The sequence below is a fragment of the Somniosus microcephalus genome, chromosome 3 (genome assembly GCF_052327205.1).
Source record: "Somniosus microcephalus isolate GS21.2 chromosome 3, FLI_Smic_1.0, whole genome shotgun sequence".
NCBI lineage: Eukaryota > Metazoa > Chordata > Chondrichthyes > Squaliformes > Somniosidae > Somniosus > Somniosus microcephalus.
In genome coordinates this window covers 294,173,570-294,198,730 of record NC_140989.1, presented here as the reverse complement: position 1 = coordinate 294,198,730, position 25,161 = coordinate 294,173,570, and the positions used below count along the sequence as shown (strand labels likewise).

General features: G+C 47.1%; 1 protein-coding gene across 1 annotated transcript in view; it reads left to right on the top strand.

Moving 5' to 3' along the window:
• negr1 (neuronal growth regulator 1) overlaps window positions 1-25,161 on the top strand; it is an 828,235-nt gene that overhangs the window by 596,256 nt on the left and 206,818 nt on the right. Inside the window, exon 3 of the mRNA XM_085982785.1 lies at window positions 18,648-18,773. Within this exon, the coding sequence (XP_085838911.1) occupies window positions 18,648-18,773 (126 nt within the window). The remainder of the gene's footprint in view (window positions 1-18,647; window positions 18,774-25,161) is intronic.

Below are 25,161 nucleotides of genomic sequence, written 5' to 3'. Positions count from 1 at the left end.
TGTGTCTGTTGTCCTTCGTGTCTGTGCTCTTGAAGAACACTGGGAGAGGAGTGGAGACGATGTAGTTTATGATGCCCTCCCCTCGTACATTTGACCACCCATCTGAGATAACTGCAACACAGTCTGCCATCGCTATCGTTTCTTTGAGCTTTCCTTGGACTCTGTTATACTCAGCCTCCAGCAAATAAGTAGACAAAGCATGTCTGGTGGGAGGACAGTATGCAGGGCGAATAACATTGAAAAATCTCTTCCAGTACACATTGGCTGTGAGCATGAGGGGTGAGCCTGTTGCATATACAGCTCGAGCAAGGCACTCATCTGCATTCTTCTGGCTATGGTTAGCCATTGTATCAAAGAACCTTCCAAGTGGGCCAGGAGTTGCTGATGATAAGGAGCCTGATGCTGAATGAGAACTATCATCTTCTTGAATGGAAGCAGAGGAACTCTGGGCTGACTGCTGTGAGCTTTGAGTGAGGTTGTTGCATTTGGATAAATGCTGCTGCATCTTTGTGGCATTCTTTACATATGGCCTTCTACAGTGTTTGCACATGTACACAGTCTTTCCATCTTTAATGCCTGGGGTAAAATGCTTCCACACATCCGACGGTAAACGTGGCATTGTTCTATGCAGAGAAATAAAGGGCATTCATCTCTGTGTCGAACTGCGGTCGATCAGCACGATTGCAACAGGGTGAGTACATTTTTGCTGATGCTCCATGTGATGGAAGCATGACCTGTACACACACGACGCTACATCACCAATAGTGTATTATTTTGTATATTTTAAATTGAAGGACAACAGAGTTCAACAAGTAACTGGTTTATTTGGTATAAAGTCTGATTTACTTACTGCATCATCACAACATCAGCAGAAAACAAAATGACTTCCCTCAGGACCCCTAACCTGGATCTTAAAAAAACTATAGCAGTCTTACAGATGCCTGCAGGCCAATCACAATTCGATATGCAAATATTACAAATAGAGGGAGCTAATCGCTCATCCACTCATCCAACCAATCAGGACACATTTGTTCACAGTCACACACAAAACTTGTAATTATTAAAACAAGCCAAGTAAGAAGATAAACATATTTTAATTAAGAAATTCCTTAATAATTAAGATTCCATCTCTGTTAGTAATTTTAAGAGAGGACCTGTGGAAAAAAAAGAAAGAAATACAAAAAAAACAATATTATGCTAGCATGTGCTTTTTTGGGCAAAATTCCCAAAATTCCCAAGCTAAACTTCCCGTGGAAAATTTCCGGAAATTTACCGGAAACTTTCCACCCCTTTGCAACCCTAGTTTAAACCCCCCCCCCAACAGTGCTAGCAAACCTCCCCGCAAGGATATTTGTCCCGCTCTGGTTCAGGTGCAACCCGTCCGACTTGTACAAGTCCCACCTTTCCCAGAAGCAGGCCCAGTGATCCAGGAAAGTAAAACCCTCCCCCCTACACCAACTCTTTAGCCACGCATTCAACTGCTCTATCCTCCCATTCCTATACTAACTAGCACGTGGCACTGGGAGTAATCCAGAGATTACAACCTTTGAGGTCCTGCTCTTTAATCTGTTACCTAGCTCCCTAAATTCTTGATGCAGGACCTCCTCCCACTTCCTACCTATGTCGTTGGTCCCAATGTGGACCACGACCTCTGCCTGCTCAGCCTCCCCCTTAAGAATGCCCTGTAGCCGCTCAGTGACATCCCTGACCCTGGCCCCAGGGAGGCAACAAACCATCCTGGAGTCACGTTTGCGGCCACAGAAACGCCTATCTGTTCCCCTTACGATAGAACCTCCACCACTATTGCTCTCCCACTCTTTTTCCTCCCTTCCTGAGCAGCAGAAGCGTCCCTGGTGCCAGGAAGCTGGCTGCTGCTGCCTTCCCCTGGTGAGTCATCCCCCTCAACAGTATCCAACTTGGTATACCTGTTTGAAAGGGGGATGTCCGCAGGGGTTCCCTGCACTACCTGCCTGCCTTTGTTGCTCCGCCTGATGGTCACCCCCTGTGCTGCCCTACCCTGAGGCGTGAACAACTCGCTAAACGTGCTATCCACGACCCTCTCAGCATCGCGCATGCTCCAAAATTCATCCACCCGCAGCTCGAGCGCCGCAATGCGGTCTACAAGTAGCTGCAGCTGGATGCATTTCCCGCACACATGGTCGTCAGGGACACTGGCAGCGTCCCTGACTTCCCACATGGAGCAAGAGGAGCAGAACACGGGTCTGAACTCTCCTGCCATGACTTACTCCTTTAATTAATTAAAAAATTTATTCAATACCCCAGTTACAGGTATACTCTAGGGCGCTTTATTTACCAACTATCCCCACTACACCACAGAAATTTAACACCACAGAATTCAAGCTTGTATTGAAAAGAGAGAAATACTCACCAACCAATCACTTACCTGCTCCCTGGTGACGTCACACTTGGATTACTTTTTACCTCTCTCCTGGAACCTGGATTGGTATGCCTCTGACTGCTCCCTTTTAAGCCTTCAAGCTCTCCTGCCTCGAGCTGCTCCCGCGCAGGTCCGCTGCTTCTCCGGTCTCGGGGCTGTGGGCCTCGATGCCTCTGACTGCTCCCTTTTAAGCCTTCAAGCTCTCCCGCCTCGGGCTGCTCCCGCGCAGGTCCGCTGCTTCTCCGGTCTCGGGGCTGTGGGGTAGTCAGGGGGGACATGGGGACCCGTATCTACACTGGCAGTCCTTCTGAGTAGGACTGCCAGTGTAGATACGGGTCCCCATGTCCCCCCTGATGTGCAGCAAGGTGCTCGCAAGCCACTTGCAAGCGCTGAGGGGACCTGACCCATGAGAGGGAAGTTGGTGGCAGACATCAAGGAAGTGGGGGGTCCTCTCCAAGCGCTCACACTTCCATACCACTGCAGAGCCCTCGGTCAGAGCCTCACCAGAGTCCACACCCATCGGAGATCGGCGTCTCAACCCCTGCACAGCCGCAGGAGCAGCAGACTGCTGCCGAGCCCTCACAGGTTCGCAACCCCAGAGGACGCCCGCCAAAGGTGTCGAGACAGGAGCAGCAGGAAAGTGAGCAAGGGACCTCCACATCTGCTAAAACCACAGGGGAAGCACCACGTAGGAGCATGCGTAAGAGAAAGATACTGCACAAATAATCACAAGGGTAGTCACTTGGGTGAAATTTGATGTTTTCTGTGAAAAAGCCATCAGATGAATAATGTAAATAAAAAATCTGATGGCTACTGCTGTAGTTGTGGCATGTGTCATTTCGCGAATGGGACTTTCACATTGAGGGCTTAGGATTACTTGCAATTGTCAGTATGGTGGTTGACGTAAGAAAACTACTAGGCACTTGGTCTAAGCGTTAAACAAAGCTTTAATCAACTGTTTTACAACATGGAGGTCTAGTTGTATCCTTCACCGGGTCCTGTTAAGAATGTCCTGCGCAAGCTGGGCCCATTATTGAGTATTTATACTCTCCCTGGACACCGCCACCCGCAGGCTGCTCAGTTGATTCATGTCAGTGGTCAAATTTCTAGGAATCTGCTGGTCCTTGGCCTTTGTCGATGCTCAGGTAAGAAGCTGCGAGGCAAAAGTGCTTGATTGGCTAGGCTAAGCAAATCTGGCCAAGATGAGTGCGTTCCTTGCATCCCGGGCAGCAATGTTCTCGCATACTGCTGCCGCTGGTTGATGGGCCTCTGCAAGATGTTCATTTTCGCTCTCCTCCTCCTCCTCCTCCTCATCTGAGGAGGATATGTGACGAGCCACTTGGTCCTCAGGAATCAGCAAGCCACGACGCTGTGCCATGTGGTGAAGTGCACAGCAAACCACGACAATTCTGGAGACCCTGGCTGCTGAGTACTGCAGGGCTCCACCTGATCTATCCAGGCATCTGAAGCGCATCTTCAGCAAACCGATGGTTTGCTCGATTATGGCTCTGGTGGATATGTGGCTGGAGTTGTAGCTCTCCTCAGCTTCGTTGGATGGGCTCCTCAACGGCGTCATTAGCCTCGTCTTCAGGGGATAGCCCTTGTCTCCAAGTAGCCATCCGTTAAGTTGGTCTGGTGGACTGAATAGCGGAGGCACACTAGACTGGCGCAGTATGAAGGAGTCATAGCAACTGCCAGGGTACTTGGCACAAACATGCAAAATTTCCTTCTTGTGGTCACACACCAGCTGAACGTTGAGGGAGTGGAAGCCCTTGCGGTTGACAAAAATACCTGGATTGCAATGGTGTGCCTTAAGGGCCATGTGTGCAGTCAACAACGCCCTGTGCCCTTGGAAAGCCTGCCAGATTAGCTAATCCAACCGCACGCGCCGTGACACTTGCTTGATCCTTGGTGAAATGGATGTGATTGTGCGCGATGGCAAAGAGGGTATCGGTTACCTGCGTGATGCAAGTGTGTGCAGCCACCTGGGAGATGCCACTGATGTCTGCTGCTGATCCCTGGAATGAGCCTGAGGCAAAAAAGTTGAGTGCGGTGGTGACTTTGATGGCCACTGGTAAGGGTTGTCCACCTGGTCCTCTGGCCTGCAGGTCTTGTTGCAGCATTGCGCAGATGTCACCCACTACCTCTTGCGAAAGTCGGAGCCGCCTTTGGCACTGCTGCTCAGACATGTTGAGGTAGCTGACCCTGTGTCTGTAGACCCTGTTTGGGGGTTATCTCCTACGCCGACGGGCTTCCATGCGCTGGCCCCTTCTGGCCTGTGCAGCTTCAGGTGGGTGAGCAGCAGCTTGGCGCTCCTGTTGTTGCTGCTGCTGTTGGTGCTGCTGCTGTTGGTGCTGCTGTTGTTCCTGATTCTACTGGTACCGTGGCTGGTCTTCGTCCTCATCTAATATGCAGAAGGAAAGGAAATAAATGGCTCCCATGCTTCTGGTATATGCCTCAGTTGAGGAAGCGCTCAGTGAAGGTGGCGAGAGTGTTTTCCCAGGAGGTCATACTGGAGATGGGTGTCAGGCTTCAAACTTCCACAGCTGTGGTTAAGCCTTCTAAAAGTTCCCCCAGACCTGAGACTACAAAGTCCTGCCACCTGCAAATGATGGCTGCTCAAATCTCCTCTTTAATGGTTGAGCTGCAGCTGATAGTCAGCAATCCAATTGTGCTCCTGCCAGGTTTCACCGTCGTGTTTCAGAACAGGCGTGTTTCACGTGGGAAAAGGGTTACACTCGCAAAGGGCTTTTAAAATGGCATTGTAGAGGCAATTTAGTGCTTGTTAAGGGCCTTAACGGCCTAGCCCACCTCTTGGAGGCTGACGGAGACGGGACCATTAGACACGAATTAATGAAAATTGCTTGGAGGCGGGATGGAGGCGGGGTTGGGCCCGCATGCCAGTTTTTGCAATTTTAACCCCCCACATGCTTCCAATCCCGCCTCCACGGCCCGATGAAAATCCTGCCAATTATCTACCTTGCAGGGCCTTCCTGATATTTTTTAACGACATTAACCTTCATATATTAATTCACCACCTGAGCTACTCTTGCGGTGTTGTGGCAATCACTGTTTTGTATTTGTCTATCAATGGAAAAATAACAGGGTACAGTCAAAATGACTGAACGTCGTAGAAAAGTTGTAATAGTTATCAACAGGCAACATACAGATTTCTGACATCCTAATGCTTGCCCTTTAGTCAGTAATGATTATACATTTGAACAATGTGACTAATTTCCTGTATGTGAGAATTTTCTAGAAAGAAGTGGCCTGTGAAATATTTCAGTCATTTTTTGGATGAGTAAAGTATGCCGTCCCATGATGAGAAAGACTCTGCACATATTAATCTATCTTTTTACTTACTTACGACATCAGAAAATGTATTTCTCTTTTTTAAACTACCTTCTAAACACTCCACTCATTTTGGCAATGCCTATTTTTCTGGGTCACTGATGGGTCACTTCGTCAAGTGGCCAGAAAGTCTAACGTTGCGCTTAGAAAGAAACCTAAGGCCATATTTTGCTTTGTTCACATGGTTTTGAAACATGCAATTCCTGAGAATGCAATCCTGCAAATGCAAAGGGAGAAGAGCTAATTGGAATCCCACAGTGTGTCTGTCTGTGTATGTCTGTCTCTAAGTCCATTTGTGTTTCTGTTTGTCTCTGTGTCCATCTGTACAATAATAATTATTTAATATTTCGCAGGCATCTTGCAAGCCATTTAACCAGTGTAAATGCTGAAGAATTTGTTAATCTGCCTGTGGAGTGCACAAAATGTGTTCAGAAAAAACAAATAGTGACCAGCAGCAGGAATCTTGGGTAATTTCTCCTTCCTAACCTATAAACCCTGTAGCCAGTTGTAATGTGCCTACCATTGGCCCAGCTAAAATCATCCAACTCAGCACAGGCCAGGAAGTGAGTCACCAAGTGATCTTCCTGTTCTGGTGGCTCAGTTATGGAGATCTTGGCCTCGATTTTCATTGGGCCATGAAGCGGGCTTTTAGGCATGCGGGGGTTAAAATCGCAAAACCTGGGGGGTCGCGACCCTCCCCCCCCCCCCCCCGTCGCCTGGTTTCTGCCTCCATGCCATTTTAACCTAGGCGTGTCTGATTGACCCAAATCAGTCCCGCCTGCAACAGGTGGGACTGGTCTTCAGGGCCCTTAAACAGCACTGATTGGCCTTTATAATCCCATTTTAACAGGCCCTTGCCTGTTTAACCCTTTTCCCACGTAAAACGCGCCTGGTGGGGATGACGCCTGTGAAACCTGGCGTGAACACTATTGGCTTGCTGACTATCAGCTGCAGGTCCAACATTAAAGAGGATATTTGATCAGTCATCATTTGCAGGTGGCAGGACTTTGTTGTCTCAGGTCTGGGGGTACTTTAACCAAGCCTAACCACACCTGTGGAAGGTTGGAGCCTCACACACATCTCCAGTGTGACCTCCTGGGAAACCCCGCTCGCCACCTTCACTCAGCGCTTCCTCAACGGAGTGTGGGAGCAGTGAGGAGCGGCGGAGCTTAAAACTGGCAGCGAGGCCCGACCAGAGCATCGGACCTGTGTGGGAGCAGCGAGGAGCGGCGGAGCTTAAAACCGGCAGCGAGGCCCGACCAGAGCATCGGACCTGTGTAGGAGTAGTGAGGAGCGGCTTACCAATTCAACAGCGGGGAGAGAGGTAAAAAGTAATCAAAGTGTGACGTCACCAGGAAGCAGGTAAGTGATTGGTTGGTGAGTATTTCTCTCTTTTTTTAAACTTTAACTCTGTGGTTTATAGTTTCTGAGGTCTCTCTGGTGTAGCGGGGACTGTTGGTAAACCAGTTAACTGTAGTGTAATTAGTGGGATTGATTTAATTTAAATTCAATTAATTAAAGGGTAAGTCATGGCAGGACAGCCCGGCCCCGTGGTATGCTCCTCCTGTGCTATGTGGGTACTCAGGGACACTTCCTGTGTCCCTGCCAACTACATGTGCAGGAAGTGCATCCAGCTGCAGCTACTGACAGACCGCATTGCGGCACTGGAGCTGCGATTGGATGCATACTGGAGCGTTCGCGATGCTCAGGACATCGTGAATATCACGTAACGGAGTTGGACACACCGCAGGTAGAGGTTGGACAGGAAGAAAGGGAACGGGTGACCAACAGGCAGAGTACTAGGCGCAGGCAGGTAGTGCAGGGGTCCCCTGTGGCCATCCCCCTCTCCAACAGATACACTACTTTGAGTACTGTTGGGGGGGGTGGCTTATCAGAGGAAAGCAGCAGCAGCCAACTTCCTGGCACCAGGGGTGGCTCTGCTGCACAGAATGGGAGGAAAAAGAGGGGTAGAGCTATAGTAATAGGGGATTCTATTGTAAGGGGAATAGATAGGCGTTTCTGCGGCCGCAAACGAGACTCCAGGATGGTGTGTTGCCTCCCTGGTGCAAGGGTCAAGGATGTCTCCGAGCGGCTGCAGAACATCTTGGAAGGGGTGAACAGCCAGTTGTCGTGGTGCATATAGGCACCAACGATATAGGTAAAAAGCGGGATGAGGTCCTAAAAGCGGAATATAGGGAGTTAGGAGATAAATTAAAAAACAGGACCTCAAAGGTAGTAATCTCAGGATTGCTACCAGTGCCACGTGCTAGTCAGAGTAGAAATAGAAGGATACTTCAGATGAATACGTGGCTAGAGGAATGGTGCCAGGGAGAGGGATTCAAGTTCCTGGGACATTGGAACCGGTTCTGGGGGAGGTGGGACCAGTTCAAACCGGACGGTCTGCATCTGGGCAGGGCTGGAACCGATGTCCGAGGGGGAGTGCTTGCTAGTGCTGTGGGGGAGGGTTTAAACTAAAATGGCAGGGGGTTGGGAACCTGAGCAGGGAGACAGAGGAAAGGGAAACAAGGATAAAAGCAAAAGATAGGAAGGAGAAAAACAAAAGTGGCAGTCAGAGAAATCAACGGTTTAAATCAAACGTGGCCACAGTAAATAATAATTCTAATAGGTCTAAGAGCGTTAAAAAAATAAGCCTGAAGGCTTTGTGTCTTAATGCGAGGAGCATTTGTAATAAGGTGGATGAATTGGCTGTGCAAATAGAGGTAAACGAATATGATTTGGTTGGGATTACAGAAACGTGGCTCAAGGATGGCCAAGACTGGGAACTCAACATCCAGGGGTATTCGATATTCAGGAAAGATAGGCAAAAAGGAAAGGGAGGTGGGGTAGCATTACTGGTTAAAGAAGGGATTAACACAATTGTAATGAACGATATTAGCTCTGATGATGTGGAATCTGTATGGGTAGAATTGAGAAATACTAAGGGGAAAAAAACGTTAGTGGGGGTGGTATATAGCCCGCCAAACAGTAAGGCGGAGGTTGGGGATGGCATTAAAAGGGAAATTAAAGAAGCGTGCAATAAGGGCACAGCAGTCATCATGGGTGACTTTAATCTACATATAGATTGGGCCAACCAAATTAGTAACAATACTGTGAAGGAGGAATTCCTGGAGTGTTTACGGGATGGTTTCCTGGACCAATATGTCGTGGAACCAACCAGAGATCAGGCCATCTTAGACTGGGCATTATGTAACGAGAAAGGATTAATTAGCAATCTTGTTGTACGAGGCCCCTTGGGTCGGAGCGATCATAATATGATCGAATTCTTCATTACGATGGAGAATGAAGTAGTTGACTCAGAGACTAGGGTCCTCAATTTAAATAAAGGAAACTACGATGGTCTGAGGAGCGAGTTGGGTAGGATTGATTGGGGAATGGCACTCAAAGGGTTGACGGTGGATAGGCAATGGCAAACATTCAAAGACCGAATGGATGAGCTACAGAATTTGTTCATCCCAGTTTGGCATAAAAATAAAACAAAAAAGGTGACTCAACCGTGGCTAACAAGGGAAATTAGGGATAGCATGAGATCCAAGGAGAGGACATATAAATTGGCCAGAAAAAGCAATAATCCTGAGGATTGGGAGCAGTTTAGTATTGAACAAAGGAGGACAAAGGGATTAATTAAGAAAGGGAAAATAGAATATGAGAGTAAGCTTTCAGGGGACATAAAAACTGACTGTAAAAGCTTTTATAGATATGTGAAGAGAAAAAGATTGGTGAAGTCAAGCGTAGGTCCCTTGCAGTCAGAATCAGGGGAATTTATAATGGGGAACAAAGAAATGGCAGACCAACTAAATACATATTTTGGTTCTGTCTTCACAAAGGAGGACACAAATAACCTCCCAGAGATGCCGGGGAACATAGGGTCTGATGAAAGGGTGGAAGTGAAAGAAATCAGTATTTCTAGGGAAATGGTGTTAGGAAAATTGATGGGACTGAAGGCCGATAAATCCCCAGGGCCTGATAATCTACATCCCAGGGTACTTAAGGAAGTGGCCCTAGAAATAGTAGATGCATTACTGGTCATCTTCCAGAACTCGATAGACTCTGGAACAGTACCCATGGATTGGAGGGTAGCTAATGTTACCCCACTATTCAAAAAAGGTGGTAGAGAAAAAGCGGGGAATTATAGACCGGTAAGCCTGACATCAGGGAAAATGCTAGAGTCTATTATAAAAGATGTAATTGCAGAGAACTTGGAAAGCAGTGACAGGATCGGACAAAGTCAACATGGATTTACAAAAGGTAAATCATGCTTGACTAATCTACTGGAATTTTTTGAGGATGTAACTGGTAAAGTAGGTAAGGGAAAACCAGTGGATGTGGTGTATTTGGACTTTCAGAAGGCTTTCGATAAGGTCCCGCATAAGAGATTAGCGTGCAAAATTAAGGCACATGGGATTGGGGGCAAGGTATTGACTTGGATAGAGAACTGGTTGGCAGATAGAAAGCAAAGAGTTGGAATAAACGGGTCGTTTTCCGAGTGGCAGGCAGTGACTAGTGGGGTACCGCAAGGATCGGTCCTAGGACCCCAGCTGTTCACAATATATATTAATGATCTGGACGAGGGAATTGGATATAATATCTCCAAATTTGCAGACGACACAAAGCTGGGTGGGAGGGTATGCTGTGAGGAGGATGTCGTGAAACTCCAGTACGATTTGGACAGGTTGGGTGATTGGGCAGAAACATGGCAAATGCACTATAATGTGGATAAATGTGAGGTTATCCACTTTGGTGGCAAAAACAGGAAGGCACATTATTATTTGAATGGCAATAGATTGGGAGAAGGGGAAGTGCAAAGAGACCTGGGTGTTCTTGTGCACCAGTCGCTGAAGGTAAGCATGCAGGCGCAGCAGGCGGTTAAGAAGGCAAATGGTATGTTGGCCTTCGTAGCAAGAGGGTTCGAGTACAGGAACAAGGATGTCTTGCTACAGTTGTACAGGGCCTTGGTGAGACCGCACCTTGAATATTGTGTGCAGTTTTGGTCGCCTTACCTGAGGAAGGACGTTCTTGCCATGGAAGGAGTGCAGCGATTATTCACCAGGCTGATACCTGGGATGGCAGGAATGACGTATGAGGAGAGATTGTGTTGATTGGGCTTATACTCACTGGAGTTTAGAAGTTTGAGAGGGGATCTCATCGAAACCTTTAAAATTCTGTCAGGCCTGGACAGACTAGTTGCAGGAAGGATGTTTCTGATGGCCGGGGAGTCCAGAACCAGGGGTCATAGTCTAAGGATAAGGGGTAAGCCATTTAGGACTGAAATGAGGAGGAATTTCTTCACCCAGAGAGAGGTGGCACCTGTGGAATTCTCTGCCACAGAGGGCAGTGGAGGCCAGTTCATTAAATATATTCAAGAAAGAGTTGGATATGTTTCTTAAGGCTAAAGGGATCAAGGGATATGGGGAGAAGGTAGGGACAGGGTACTGAATTTGGATGATCAGCCATGATCTCATTGAATGGCGGAGCAGGCTCGAAGGGCCGAATGGCCTACTCCTGCTCCTATCTTCTATGTTTCTATACACCAGAAGCATGGGAGCCATTTATTTCCTTCCCTTCTGGGCATTAGATGAGCGCGAACACCAGCCGCGGCACCAGCAGAACCAGGAACAACAGCAGCAGCAACAGGAGCGCCAGGCTGCTGCTCACCCACCTGAAGCTGCACAGGCCAGAACGGGCCAGCGCTTGCAAGTGGCTTGAGAGCACCTTGCTGCACATCAGGGAGGCCATGGGGACCCGTATCTGCACTGGCAGTCCTACTCGGAAGGACTTCCATGAAGGTCTGGTTTCTCTGTTCAATAGATGCCCATCGCTCCTGAAGAGATGTCATTCTATTATGAACACTCACAATGTTTTCCATACCCTGGCGACTTATCTCCTCCATGGAGGTTGCCATCTTTTCCATGGTGATGCATTCATGCGCCAATGACTTCACAAAGGCTCTGCTCATGTTCACGATGGACTCCTCCATTTGCTCCACACTCACAGCTACCCTGGAGACAAAACCTGCCAGAGACTCCTGCATCTGTTCCTGAAGTTGCAGCACCGCTGATCTTATGGATGGACCCAGAGGCAGAGGGTCGACATGCAGCTGAGCCGAGCTGGCAGAGTCCTGCGCCCTCCGACTAGGACTCCCCATTGCTATCCCTGTCTCCACAATCTGCTGATGCTCACTTGTGAGCTGTGGTGCACCAGGTGACAACAGTACTCTTGTACCCGAAGGTCCCACTGAGGTGTGAGTGTCTGCGCTGGTGCTCAATGGTCCTGTTCAATGGTCCTGTGGGGGAGTGAAGGAAAGAGTTGGAGATGTGAGGTCAAAGTTACATGCACATTGTATGTTGCAGATGCATAGGTCCATCTGTTATAGCTTCAGAATCATTATCAGCAACTCATGAAATGCCAATGAGAGAGATGGAAAACTATTCTGCCACCAGCTTGCTGTGATGCACCCGTCTGTCCATCCCCCACTTGCGCCTCATCCTCCAGTTGTACGATCTCCAGGATCGCCTCTTCCCAGGGGGTGAGGTGGGCTACTGATGGTGGCCCTCCTCCTGTCCTCGCTTGTTCTCTTTTATTGCGAGCTCTCTTTTCCTGCACTGCAACCACGTTCTTGGTGTGAGCCCCAAGGAGTTGACTTGACCTGCCACCTGTAGCCACACAGCCTTGGTCTGACTGGGAGGCCTCTTCCTCCCTGAAGAAGGGAACAGGGCCTCCCTGTGGGTCCTAGCACCATCCAGTAATGCCTGGAGTGAAGCCTCATCAAATTTGGGGGCAGATCTGGCCCTCCCACTGGCCGTTGCTCCTGCAGACTCCTGTGCCATCTTAATGGTGAAGTTTGGGAGCCTGCAGAGGAAGCAAGGATTGCTGTGGACCTTAGAAGCAGCAGCAATGATGACGTCATATTCTGCGACTTTCTGACTGGAAATACTCAATTGCCAAGGCTTCCCACACGCTGGAAATCAATTGGCCAATTGTGTTAAATTTGCATCAATCTCACAGACCCATTTGCAATCGTGTCGGAATCACTAAATTCGGGGAACCCGCCAATATCCCGCACCTGACCTAAAATCGACCCCCTTACCTCTGACAATGATTGGAAATTGACACTTTCTAAGCATCAGATTTCATGAAGTAATGGTTCTACACAGCTCACAAAGCAATGTAGAAACATAGTGGGGGTAATGTTAACCTAACCCCTAACAGACGGGATCAGGTGGAATGCCGGATTTACACACCGCTCAACAATGTCCCCTGCAATTCTTTTTTGGGCCGCGCGACGCATTCAGAAGTCTGCGCAAGCGCGGTTTTTTCAAGTTAAAAGCCGGCTCACCCAACGAGGCAGTCAGGAAGTCTAAACCATTTTAAAGTTTGGGTCTCATTAACATTTCTCGGTAAGCTGCGAGCACTAAACGGGTACTCCGCTCAGCTTGCCAATCTGTTCAGACCCAAAATCGGTGGCCACTGCATGCATTCAGCCGGGCAGGTCAGACCTGTTGGGAGGCGGAGCGGATGCAGGCATCGGACTCTCATTTGCATATTTAAACAGCCTCCTTCTAATTTTGGATGGCAGTAATTCAAAGAATTACATAGACTTTACAGCACAAAAACAGGCCATTCGGCCCAACAGGTCTATGCCAGCATTTATGCTCCTCACAAGCCTCCTCCCACCCTACTTCATCTCACCCTATCAACATATTCTGTGGACAAATGGATGTACAAGGCCCCCACAAAATTTTCAGGTGAGTAATGGGTAGCTGGCAGTTGAATGTATCATCCTACCCTTTAAATAAAAAGAAAATACAGTAATAGATCATTTCATTAATCTAAAGGAGGACAAAGTGCCGTGATACATCCAAGGATTCTGAGGGAAATGGGAGATGAAATAGCAGAATTCCCTAGAAATTATACTTCAGGGTTCTATTGAGAATGGATGTGTGCTGGAGGATTGAGAGTTTCCAATGTAATATGCATTTTCAAATAGGGAGGTGAAGCTAATCCAGATAATTACAGGGCAGCTAGATTGATATCTGTAGTAGGGAAAAATTTGAAATATTTAATTAAAGATGAAATTACTAAATATCTAGATAAAGAGGAAATAATTAGAAGCAGCCAACACAGATTCCTCAAAGCAAGATTGTGCTTGACAAATCTCGTAGAGTTCTTTGAAGAGGTGACAGGTATGGTGGATGGGGAATTGCAGTGGATGTGGCATATGTGGACTTTCAGAAAGCTTTTGACAAGGTACCAAGCAGGAGATTATTGAAGGTATCACACAGGAGATTATTGAAGAAGATCAAGGGGTATTGAATTAATGGAAGGTTAGCAAATGGGATTAAAAATTGGTTAGAAGAGATGAAACAGAGTGTCGGAGTTAAGGGCAGTTTCTCAGAGCGTAAGACTGATACAATTACAGCAATAAATCTACTCTGCTATCAGAACTGTTTTTTTGAAAAGTTAAAAATTTTAATCTTTAAATACTGTACTCTATTTTCCTTTTTAATATTTTCATTCACATTTCCTCCACATTCGCTCTTATTTTTGTATTTTAGTTTTACCTTTTAGTTTATTTGTAAGTAATTCTTTTTCTATTTTAATGTTTAAGCAAAGGCCGAGGCTCCTCCTGCACTGTAACTGGGGCCACCTTACCTGCCTGAGTTGCAGTCACACCCTCCTGTCCCTGACCACGAACTAGACCTGTACTACTACCCAACCTAAGGAGTGTGACTGCCTCCTGGTCAAAGTGTCCATATAACTCTCCCCCTCCCTGATGCCTCGGACTCCAGCTCAACAACTCTGAGCTGACGTTCATCGAGTTGCAGACACTTACTACAGGCATGGTTGTCCGGGATCGCAATGCTCTCCACAAACTCCCATATGCTGCAGTTGCGGCACACCACCTGCACTGCCATCCCTTTATAACCTTGCTTTAATTATTTAATTAATTAAAGTTTATGGGGGCTAAATTTGGTTGATTTGCGCCTCCCGTTAGCACCCTAAGAGGGCGGTAACGAGTCGCAAATCAACCAGTGCCTGGGTGCAGCGCCGCTAACGCCTCCCGCGAAATCCAGCGGGAGGTTAGCGGCAGCGCTAACTGTAAGCGCCGTGCAGCGCTACGCCGCCGGCGATAACATCAGCGCCACGCGCAGCTCCCCACTCGCGCCCCGTTTGTAATATTGGGTGGCGCCCCTCGACTTACCGCCGGATGCTATGTCCGCCGGGGTCAGGGGGGCCTACCTGCAGCCGGGGCGGCGCTAGTTAAAGGGAAGGTGGCGGGCGGCCATTTTTGTTGCTGGCCGCCTGCCAGCACCTGCCCCCGTTGCTGTCCCCGGCCCCCGTGAAGCCCCCCTGCAGGGTGCCGGCTGCTCTCCGTGAGCCCGGCACTCCCGATCCCTCGTGGCCCAGCTGGGTGCCGGGATGCACTGCGCCAGGCCCCTCCCCTTTAATAAGGGGAGGAGGGCCTGCAGTTCCGCGGTGCGACGTGCCACAGCGCATGGCGCTGCGGCACATCGCACCACGATATTGGCTCGCAGCTCCCCAAGAGAGATTGGGGCGCTTCCAGTAGCACCCCTCCTTCCTCTTGGGGCGCTACCTGGGAAAATCGGTCGCAGGGGCACTAACTTTTTTGGGGCGTTAAAATTAGCACCCTGGCGAAGGTAGCATACCAAAGGGGGCATTACCCAATTTTTACCCCTATGTATTTAATTAGCTTAGCTTAGCTTACAGTTTAGTTTTTAACTAATTGCCAGATCTAATTTAAGTTCTAGACAGATGAAATTAAATATTTACCTGTACCGCAAAACACTACAAGTATTGGAGGCAAAATGCAGCACCTTCTTCCCCCTCTGCTCCAAATTCCCACTCTCTGCAAATTCCCAAGTTTCAATACTCTGTTTAAGTGCACTGAGTTCAAGACACTCTGTGCTGATCACTCTCGTAGCTGCCCCTCCATTTTAATTAGAAACTTAAATAAACTACTTAGATACAAGGTGATTTATATACAGGAAAAGTTCTGATATCCGGCACCGACGGGACCGGCGTGTTGCCGATCTATCAAAAGTGCCGGACATGCAAAGTCAAAGTTGAAGCATACGGAGATGAAAATCTCCGTATTTGACAACAAACACTGTTGCTCAGCAACAGCTCGTAAACACTCGGCCCGTACCTTGAAGCGTCTCTGAAGCTGTTGCGAAGCTCCAAAGACGCTTTCCAGAGCCTGCCTGCTAACAGAATGCTAGGAGAAGAAAAAAAAACTAACTAAAACGGCTGCTGATTTCTGCCGTTAGAGCAAAGTTTCCGGCCATACAACCTCCAGATAAACCAAAGTTTCCTGTAATTGCTGTTAACTAGGTTTAAACTACACTGCAATTTGCTCCTCAAAGCAAACTAGCCAAAGACTAAATTATTTACTCAAGCTTAACAAGAACTACTGAGATACTAAATACAAAGAAACTAAATACAGGAAACTCTCTTTTTACCGGCACCTAAATAACCGGAAATCTCTCTTAACCGGCAAAATTCAGGAGTAGGTTCAGGTAAGTTTTACTTCATATTAGTGGCCGTGTAACAGGGATGCCTGGATCTGTGGCCGTGTAACCGGGGTTCCTGCACCTGTTGCCATGCAACAGGGATGCCTGGATCTGTGGCCGTGTATGGGGCTCTCGTACCTTAGTAAGTATACCTCTCTGTAATCCGGACTTTTTGATCAACTGGCACCACGTCGGTCCCATCGGTGCCGGATAAAAAAGAGTTTCCTGTATTAGATACTTAACTTAGAGTCCTCGAGTTCTGTGGCTCCACTCCTTCTTTTGAGTTGGACGTGAGAAACCGCCTTCCTCCTCTCCACCAAATTCCTACTATCACCAAATTTCCAGCTTCCACTCTGCGATTCACTCCGATTGCAATTTCCCCAGCTCTGTCTCCAAGCTCTGTGCTCAAGCTCAAGAAGTGAATAGAACACATATATTTTTGTCAGAGAGATGGGTGTAGCAGACATTGGCAGGGATATCGCATTGAGCAGGAGGTGGAAAGGGAGAGAGTGTCCCAGGACATTGGAGGTACGTAACTTGATCTCAGCTATTTTGGCAATTAGGCTGCTATAATTGGCTACAGTGCCCCTGTGTTCTTTTTCCTGATTGCTATCTAGTGAATCCTTCTAGAAGTTTGTGTGTGTGTGGATGTGAAGACTCAGCTTGTCAACAACACAAGCTACAGGAAACTCTTGTTTAAACGGCACCTAAATATCCGGAATTCTCTACTAACTGGCAAAATTCTCACTCCGAAAACAACACCTCAATAACCGGCAATGTTGCCGAGTCCGAGTCTCCCGCGGTGGCCGAGTTAGTCAGTGGGGGTAGTTCTCCAAACTGCCACTACTCGGCTTCTTGGTGCTGTCGGAAGTCGGAACACCTCAATAGCCCTGTAACAGGAGTCTGACTCTCCCGCGCTGCCGGTAGTCTCTTCTGATCCACCATTTTACAGGGGTACTGTGTGTCTCCCACGCTGCTGGTAGTCATTGCATTGCATTACCCTCAACTGGCAGTACTGTACTTAATCAAGCACCTTCCACCATCCATTTAACACAACATTCTGTAGCTGAGTACCCAATTACTGTATACTGCACATTTCTTGATTTTTTTATTTTTCTTTGTTAAAAATAGCCTCGGTAGATAACCCTCTCCGTCATCTGGAACTTTTGATCAACCGGCAACACGCCGGGCCCGTCAGTGCCGGATACCAAAGAGTTTCCTGTATATATGTTTGCACGTGTAGAATGGTCATTAGTGCAAGATATTGGATGGTGGCTAGAAACCATGAAAATGTTTCCCAGGAAGGAGCCAATACCGTCAAGGGAGCGGTACAGAAGAAATAGTTGGCCAAAAAGGAGGAAGTAAATTGGATTGTATAATGCTAAATGTATGTTGTGTGACAAATTTGTACTTTTATCACCCATTTCTATATCAAATTTGGCAACATTTCACAGTTTGGTTGAACTGTGGATTTGAATTAGTCTACTCTTTCACTTTTTGCACATTTTTCTAAAATATTGCGGGTGATTTTAACTATCAACAGTTTCTGGCGGGAAACTGCGGGTGTCCGTTAGCTTCCTGCCCACCCTCGGCAGTTTGAGGTAACGGCAGATTTAACCAGCGGGTCTCATTAACAGGTCGCCAGTCTATTTCCTGCCCAGAATTAGCAGGAAGTGGGCGGGAAGCCGCTGCTGGCCTCCAGAAACCCAGCTGGCGACGGCCTGCCCCGCGACACTCAGGTAAGTGTGAAGAAGGGGGTCTCATGGTAGTGATGGAGGGGAGTCCAGGGCAGGGGAGGCTTAAACTTTCCTTGTGAGCCCGGAGAACACTCCTGGTTCTGGCCTTCACCACAGTCGTGGCGGTTTCACCACTCAAGCCAAAGTAAAAATTGCTGTCAGGGCCCGTTGATGTAATTGGACCCTGATTAGCATATGTAAATTAGCACTTTACTGTCTTTGACTGGGCACCTTAGCCAGCTACAACTAGGCAGTTTCCCAGCGGGTTAGTAGCCCAGGGCATTTTAACTGCCCACCCACTCATTTTCCATCCAGTGGGTAGGGTTAAAATCCCCTCCATTACTTTGTTGTGTATGAATTGCATTGTTTCTATTTTGGAGTTCAGTTCCAGAAGGTTGTGATTAAATGGGTTGCTGCAGGTCATTCAGTACTCGCATCTGTGGAAATCCTGATAAAAATCTAATATTTATTGACTGCTTAGTTCTATGCTTATCAGGATTCAGCTGTTGTCAGCAACTAGTGTCAATGCCCATTAACTTGCATCAGTTAAAATTTGATTGAATAATGACCCAATAAACATTATCTAACTGTCTTCCCTCTTTGTCTTTTTAGTTCCTCCAACAATTTTTGACATCTCTACTGGCTCTGTCGTGAATGAATTCAGCAATGTCACTCTTTTTTGTCTAGCAAGTGGAAAACCAGAGCCCACCATAACTTGGAAGCATATATCCCCATCAGGTAAGAAGAAAACTTAATATATCCTACAGTTAAATGTATCCTTTAGTTAGGATCTGCTATCGATTGAGGACATAATACTGTACTGAATATAATTTGACATAACCAGGAGACACTTACTGGTTTGGGAATATAGAAGGTCAAGTTCTGAAGTGTCTGTTAGGCTAATGGAGAAACTACTAATGAGATGCATTTTCCTTTAGCTCAGATCAACTTTTCATATTCCATTAATACAATTCTGGGGTTAACACAACCTGTCAGTCTTTGGAGATTTAAGCCATTGAGTGTTTTTCCAATTACACTATAGGAGTCCATATTATATTTGGCTATTGACTACACACTAGACTAGATTTTCCAACTGGCATGGCCCAATCTGCAAGGAAAATCAGGGGATCCCGATCATAAATGGACGGAAATCCACAAAGCCAGATCTTCGCCCACTTTAAGTGATGCGTAACTTCCGGCTGACTTTGGAAACAACAGGAGGGAGTGCATTGAAATATTAATTTAGGGGTGGGGTTAACCTTTTCGCCATTTCCCAATACGCGGGCCTGTAGGATGTTCATATATAATTATGTCAATGTGAAACGCTCGGTTACAGTAAATATACAGAAAGTCACAGAAAAGACACAATGGCCCTGAAATTAGGATCGGGAGCTTGCCGCGCGTGCAAGCCCCCGATGTGCATTCACCCTGCGCACTGACATCTGAAGCGCGGGCCTGCTTGCATTTCCTGTCACTGGTCCGGTTCAGATGTCGGCGCGATGTGCTTACCTGATCCAGCGGCGTAGTTAGTGCGATGTGCCGGCTGGGATCAGGTGAGCACTGTGCAGCCAATCAGGGGAGGGGAAACTCATTCATGAGTTTGACAGTAAGAGCTGTCAAACTCATGAAAACTCCTGGCCCCAAAACACTACTTAAACCTGAAAGAAAATTTAAAAAAACATTGCACTACTTAAATGAACAATGAAGAACTCTGAAAAACTATTTTAAACAATAATTTTAAAATTTGAAAAAAAAAATTATATAAAAAATCGGGGCTAAATCTAAACTTACCTTACTGTAAATTCTTTAAAAATAACAAATCTGTGGAAAAAAAATTCTCAATTGTACTAAAAGCCCACTTACCTGAAAAACTAAGTACTTACGTGTGGTTTTTCAATGCGTAAAGACCGGAGGCCTTTACACACGCGCAACTCTGAAAAAAAAAAAGGAATTTCACTGCGCACGCGCTGCCTGTGCAGTCGCGCGCGTTCTGCCTCTTAACCCCTTGGGTCAGAGGACAGGAAATGCCGGTTTTCAGCGCATGCGCTGTGCATGCTGAAAACCGGCAATTCCTCCGGGCACACGCGTGAGTACCCCGTCCGTACTCACGCGTTGTGACAGGAATTACTGGGCCATTAATATTAAAATGTGTATCCCAATCATTTCATAAGCATTTTTCTATTTTGCTTCTGGCAATTAGGTTTGAGCCTTTGTGCCGTTGTTCTTCTTTTTGCTCCCTGCACATATCTGAGGTGTTTGGAAGAGGAAGACCAATGGAGAAATATCAGGCAGTTGTTCTGTGCCCCTCCCTAACAGTACCACACAGCTGCAGTTGCAGACAGAGTGAATGCACCTTGCTTTGCCAGAAGATTAGTGCATATGGAACAGCAGACCTGATGGCACCACTAAGACTTAGTGTTAACTGATGTCAAACCTTCCTCAGAAGCACCCCAGTCACAGTTTGTCATGCTTTCAGTGACAGGCATGAAAGCTGGGGTGATCAACAGTTTACTGGGACTACTGTCACTTTAAACAGACTAGCAATTTTAAAGTAATTTTACATAGGAAAACCTAGTTTGTTAAGTACGTTTAATGCTTAGCCTCTGTTCACCATACTAGGAAACACAATGCAGGAAACTTTGTGTTATCCGGAGGCTAACTGTCCGGAATGCTCGAGCCATCGGCAAAAATCAGGAGCCGTTTCGTTAGGTTTTTTTTCTTTTCGTTGCTTTTTTCTCAACAGTCAAGCTCTGCAAGGTCTCGCTGAAGCTGTTGCTAAGCTACAGAGACGCTTGGACTGTTTAGAAGCTGTTAAGCAACAGGGTTTGTTGCCAGATACAGAGCTCAAAATCTCCGTATGTTTCAACATTAGCGCTGGTTTGTCCAGCAGTTTTGAGGGAACGGCAACAGCTCGGTCCCGTCGGTGCCGGATAGCACAAAGTTTCCTGTACTGTAAATGCCAATACTTAACAAAAAAACCAATAGTTTAGTTAACAGCCAATTAGCACCAAGTTTGCTCACCTAGTTAGGTAAAAAGCCAGCCGTTAAGTGGGTGCTCTTGAAGCCCAAGACAAGAAAACTGCTTTTAAACAGTTTAAAATGGTTAGTTTTTTGAAAACAAATGCCTTTTTATATTAGATATTTAGATACTTAGATATTTAGATACCCCTCAAACCTAGACATACTGCTACATAGAGTCATAGGCCTAAAAATTTGGTTGTTTTGCGCCTCCTGTTAGTGCACTAACGGGGTGCAAAGCAACTAGTGCCCGGGTGCGGTGCCGCCAATTCAGTGGGAGGTTAGCAGCGGCGGTAACCGTTAGTGCCCCGCAGCGCTGCGCCGACAGCGATGACATCATCACTGTGTGCAGCGTCCCGGCCGCGATTTTCGGTAGTGCCCCCGACTTACCGCCAGACGCTATGTCCGACGGGGTCAGGGGGGGCCTACCTGTGGCCGTGGCGGCGCTAATTAAAGGGAAGGTGCCGGGCGGCCATTTTTGTTGCTGGTCACCTGCCAGCACCTGTCCCCTCTGCCGTCCCCGGCCTCCTCTGAAGCCCCCCCCCGCCACCCCGTGGAGTGGTGGCTGCGTTCCATGAGCCCAGCACTTCTCTTGAGTGCCGGGCTCTTTTGCCGGCACTCCGATCCCTGGTGGCCCAGCTGGACCCCGGGTCGCGCTGCGCAAGGCCCCTCCCCTTTAAGAAGGAGAGGAAAGCCTGCAGTACCGCGACGTGATGTGCCGCAGCGCCACATAGCACCGCGATATTCACTCGCAGTGCCCCAAGTGGAAGGCGGGCCGCTTCCAGTAGCACCCCGCTTCCCTCTTGGGGGGCTACCGATGAATTTTGACCATGGGGGTGCTCATTTTTATGGGGCGGCGAAGTTAGCGCCCCAAAGGGGACACGACTCAATTTTTCCCCCGTAGAGTCATACGGTACAGAAGGAGACCATTTGGCCCATCGAGTCCTTGCTGGCTCTCTGTAGAGCAATCCATAATTTATAGGAACATAGGAACAGGAGTAAGCCATTCAGCCCCTTGAGCCTGTTCTGCCATTCAATTAGATCATGGCTGCTCTGTATCTTAACTCCATTTCCCTGTCTTTGCTCCATATCGCTTAATACCCATACCTAAAATAAACTATCAATCTCGGTTTTGAAAATTCTAATTGTCCTAGTATCCACAGCCTTTTGGGGGTGGGAGTTCCAGACTTCCACTACCCATTGTGAGAAAGTGCTTCCTGATTTCATTCCTGAATGGCCTAGCTCTAATTATAAGATTATGCCCTCTTGTTCTGGATTGCCCCACCAAAGGAAATAGTTTCTCTGGGGTTACTTTGGTGAAAAGGCAGAAACAGGTGCTAAATGGATGCTGTGCTAATAAGATTAGCATGTTTGAAAGTCCAGATTTAGCACACAATTTTGGTCCTAATTGCTGATTACCATAATTTGAACTTGGCTGGAGACGCTAAACCAGAAAGCTGCAGGTTTATCACTCAAGTGCTGATTAGACGCAATTTTCATGGAGCAGTATGTGTGGGTTCCTCTCACCCACTTCCACTGAATGTGTGGAGTGCTCTGACTGGCACACAGCAGTATGTTGCAGGATGGCTCCGGGACCGATGAAGAGAGCACACAGGTTCTCGGTTGCAGCACTGGAGGTCCTGGTGGAGAAGGTCCGGAGGAGGAGGGATGTCCTGTTCCTGCAGGGGGGAAGGAGTTTACCTCTCCCTCCTGTCCCTCTCCTGGTGCTGCTGTACCTGGTCCTCTTGACAGCTCCAGCAGCAATGAATATGAAATGATGAGTATCCCTTTAAGTAGCGTCTGAAATCTACATCAACGTGCGTTAGTTGAAGCGCTAGCCACCAAAATGCCATGCAGCCTCTTTAATGAGCGCTGGCTGGCATTTTAAATGGCAATCAGCTGTTTAACGAACCTCCGGGCAGCCGTTCCTGGCGCTGGCTTCAACTCCTTTACCAAGATGCCATCTTGCGCTAAACGCTGGCTAAACCGTTCCAGCTTAAGACCCCATCTTGGCCACCTCGGAGGCTCTTTAGCGCCTAAATTATTCAGCAAAAATCACCCCCTCTGTATCTACCTTATTGAATCATTTAATCATTTGAAACACCTTGATTAGATCATCCCGCAACCTTCTAAACTCAAAGGAATACAAGTCAAGTTTATGCAACCTGGCCTTGTAATTTAATCTTTTAAGCCCTGATAATATTCTGGTGAATCAGCGCTATACTCCTTCAAAGGCCAATACATCTTTCCTGAGGTGTGGTGCCCAAAGCGGAACGCAGTGCTCCAGCTGGAGTCTGACCAATGCTCAGTACAACTGAAACATACCTTCCTCCCTTTTGTATTCCAACTCTCTTGAGATAAAGGCCAGCATTCCATTTGCCTTTTTGATTGCTTTTTGTACCTGTTCAATAGCTTTTAGTGATTTGTTTTTCATGGACACCCGAATCCTTTTGCTCCTCCACAGCTCATAGTCTCTCACCATTAAGAAAATATTCCAGTTTTCTTTCTCAGAATCAAAGTGGATGTCTTCACATGTCCCCATATTGAACTCCATCTGCCACAGTTTTGCCCACTCACTTAATCTGTCTATGTCCCTTTGTAATTTCCTACTCCCATCTACACAGCTTACTGTGTCTCCTAACTTTGGTTTCTAGAGGGCCTGTTTAATAAGAACATAAGAAATAGGAGCAGGAGTAGGCCATTTGGCCCCTTGAGCCTGCTCCGCTAATGCTGAATTCATATAAAGGGCCTTTCTTTCCTACCGCACGGGTGGGTACGAGGTGTGTACGCACCCGTAGGGGCCTCGCAAGTGCCGGTTTCAGACATGCAAAGCACACATGCTGAAAACCGGCACTTGCGATCTGTCACGAATTCTCTTGACAGATCATCCACCTGCCCTGGAGAAGGGCCTCTGCGGGAGGAGAGTTGCGCTTTTTGCACGACTTCCGCCCGCTAAAAGGCCACAGAATTCTTACGCCTGGTAAAAGCGTAATGAAAACGGCGTAAGGCCTGCTTTTACCAGCTTAAGAGTGTTGAAAAATAGAAAAATTAAATTTGATAATCATTTATAAATTAAAAATACTCTTCAAAAAGGAAAGTTTATTTTTAGCCCCGTAAAAACATTAAATTTTTTTCCCAAAGAATTACATTAAAAAAATATTTAATTAAATGTAATTTTAATTATGTAATGTTGTTTAAAAAGTTATTTAATGTTTTAGTGTGTTTTTAAATATGATCCCATTCATACTTTTGACAGTTCTGTGCGTAGAGAACTGTCAAAAGTATGAAGGGGGATTCCCTTCTTTGATTGGTTCTCCTGGCCCACATCATCCCAGGGGTGCTTGCGAACCGCCTGCGCTCCTGGGATATGTGGGCCTCTGCGCGTTTCCAACAGGAGAGGCCCAGGATCGGAAACCTCAGGATCTACGGAACCAGCAGGTAGGTTCGTAGATTTTTTTTCGATCTGAGGCATCCGCCTGCAGGAAGCCTCCAATCGGAAATTCAGGGCCAATATTGCACAAGTCATTTAGAATTTAGAATTGTTGAATTATTTTTAAGTCACTATTTTGGTGTGGAAGACCAGTGTATGGAACAAAGGCTGGTAAATGGAGTTGAGGTACAAATCTGTTATGATCTAGCTGAATGCAGGCTCAAGGGGCTGAATGCCCTACTCCTGGTCCTATGTTCCCAAGTGTGTGCTGAATTAACTAATCTCAGTTGGGACAGAAGTTGGAGTGCAGAGAGGGAAAAACAGCTCCTGGTTGCTAGAAACAAGACATCTGTGAAGATTGGTGAAAATTTCAGCTTTGATGCTCTTTATGATTAAAATGTCAGCTATCCTTACTGCCTGGGCTCACACATGAAGATTGGCTTCTGAGGTGAGGGACTAGAGGAACCCAGCCCAGCAAGGGTCAGTGTTTTCATGAAAAAAAGGAAAGAAAATGTATTCTAAAAAAACAAAATAATCAAATGAATTATTCTGTCCTGAAGCTGTTCAGAATTGCCTATGGTAGAATCATAAGCCTAGAGAATTAAAAGTGTAGATATTGCTGTCCAGATAGAGGAATGATATATGAATGCACTAACTGTTCATAAGTTAATATTGTCA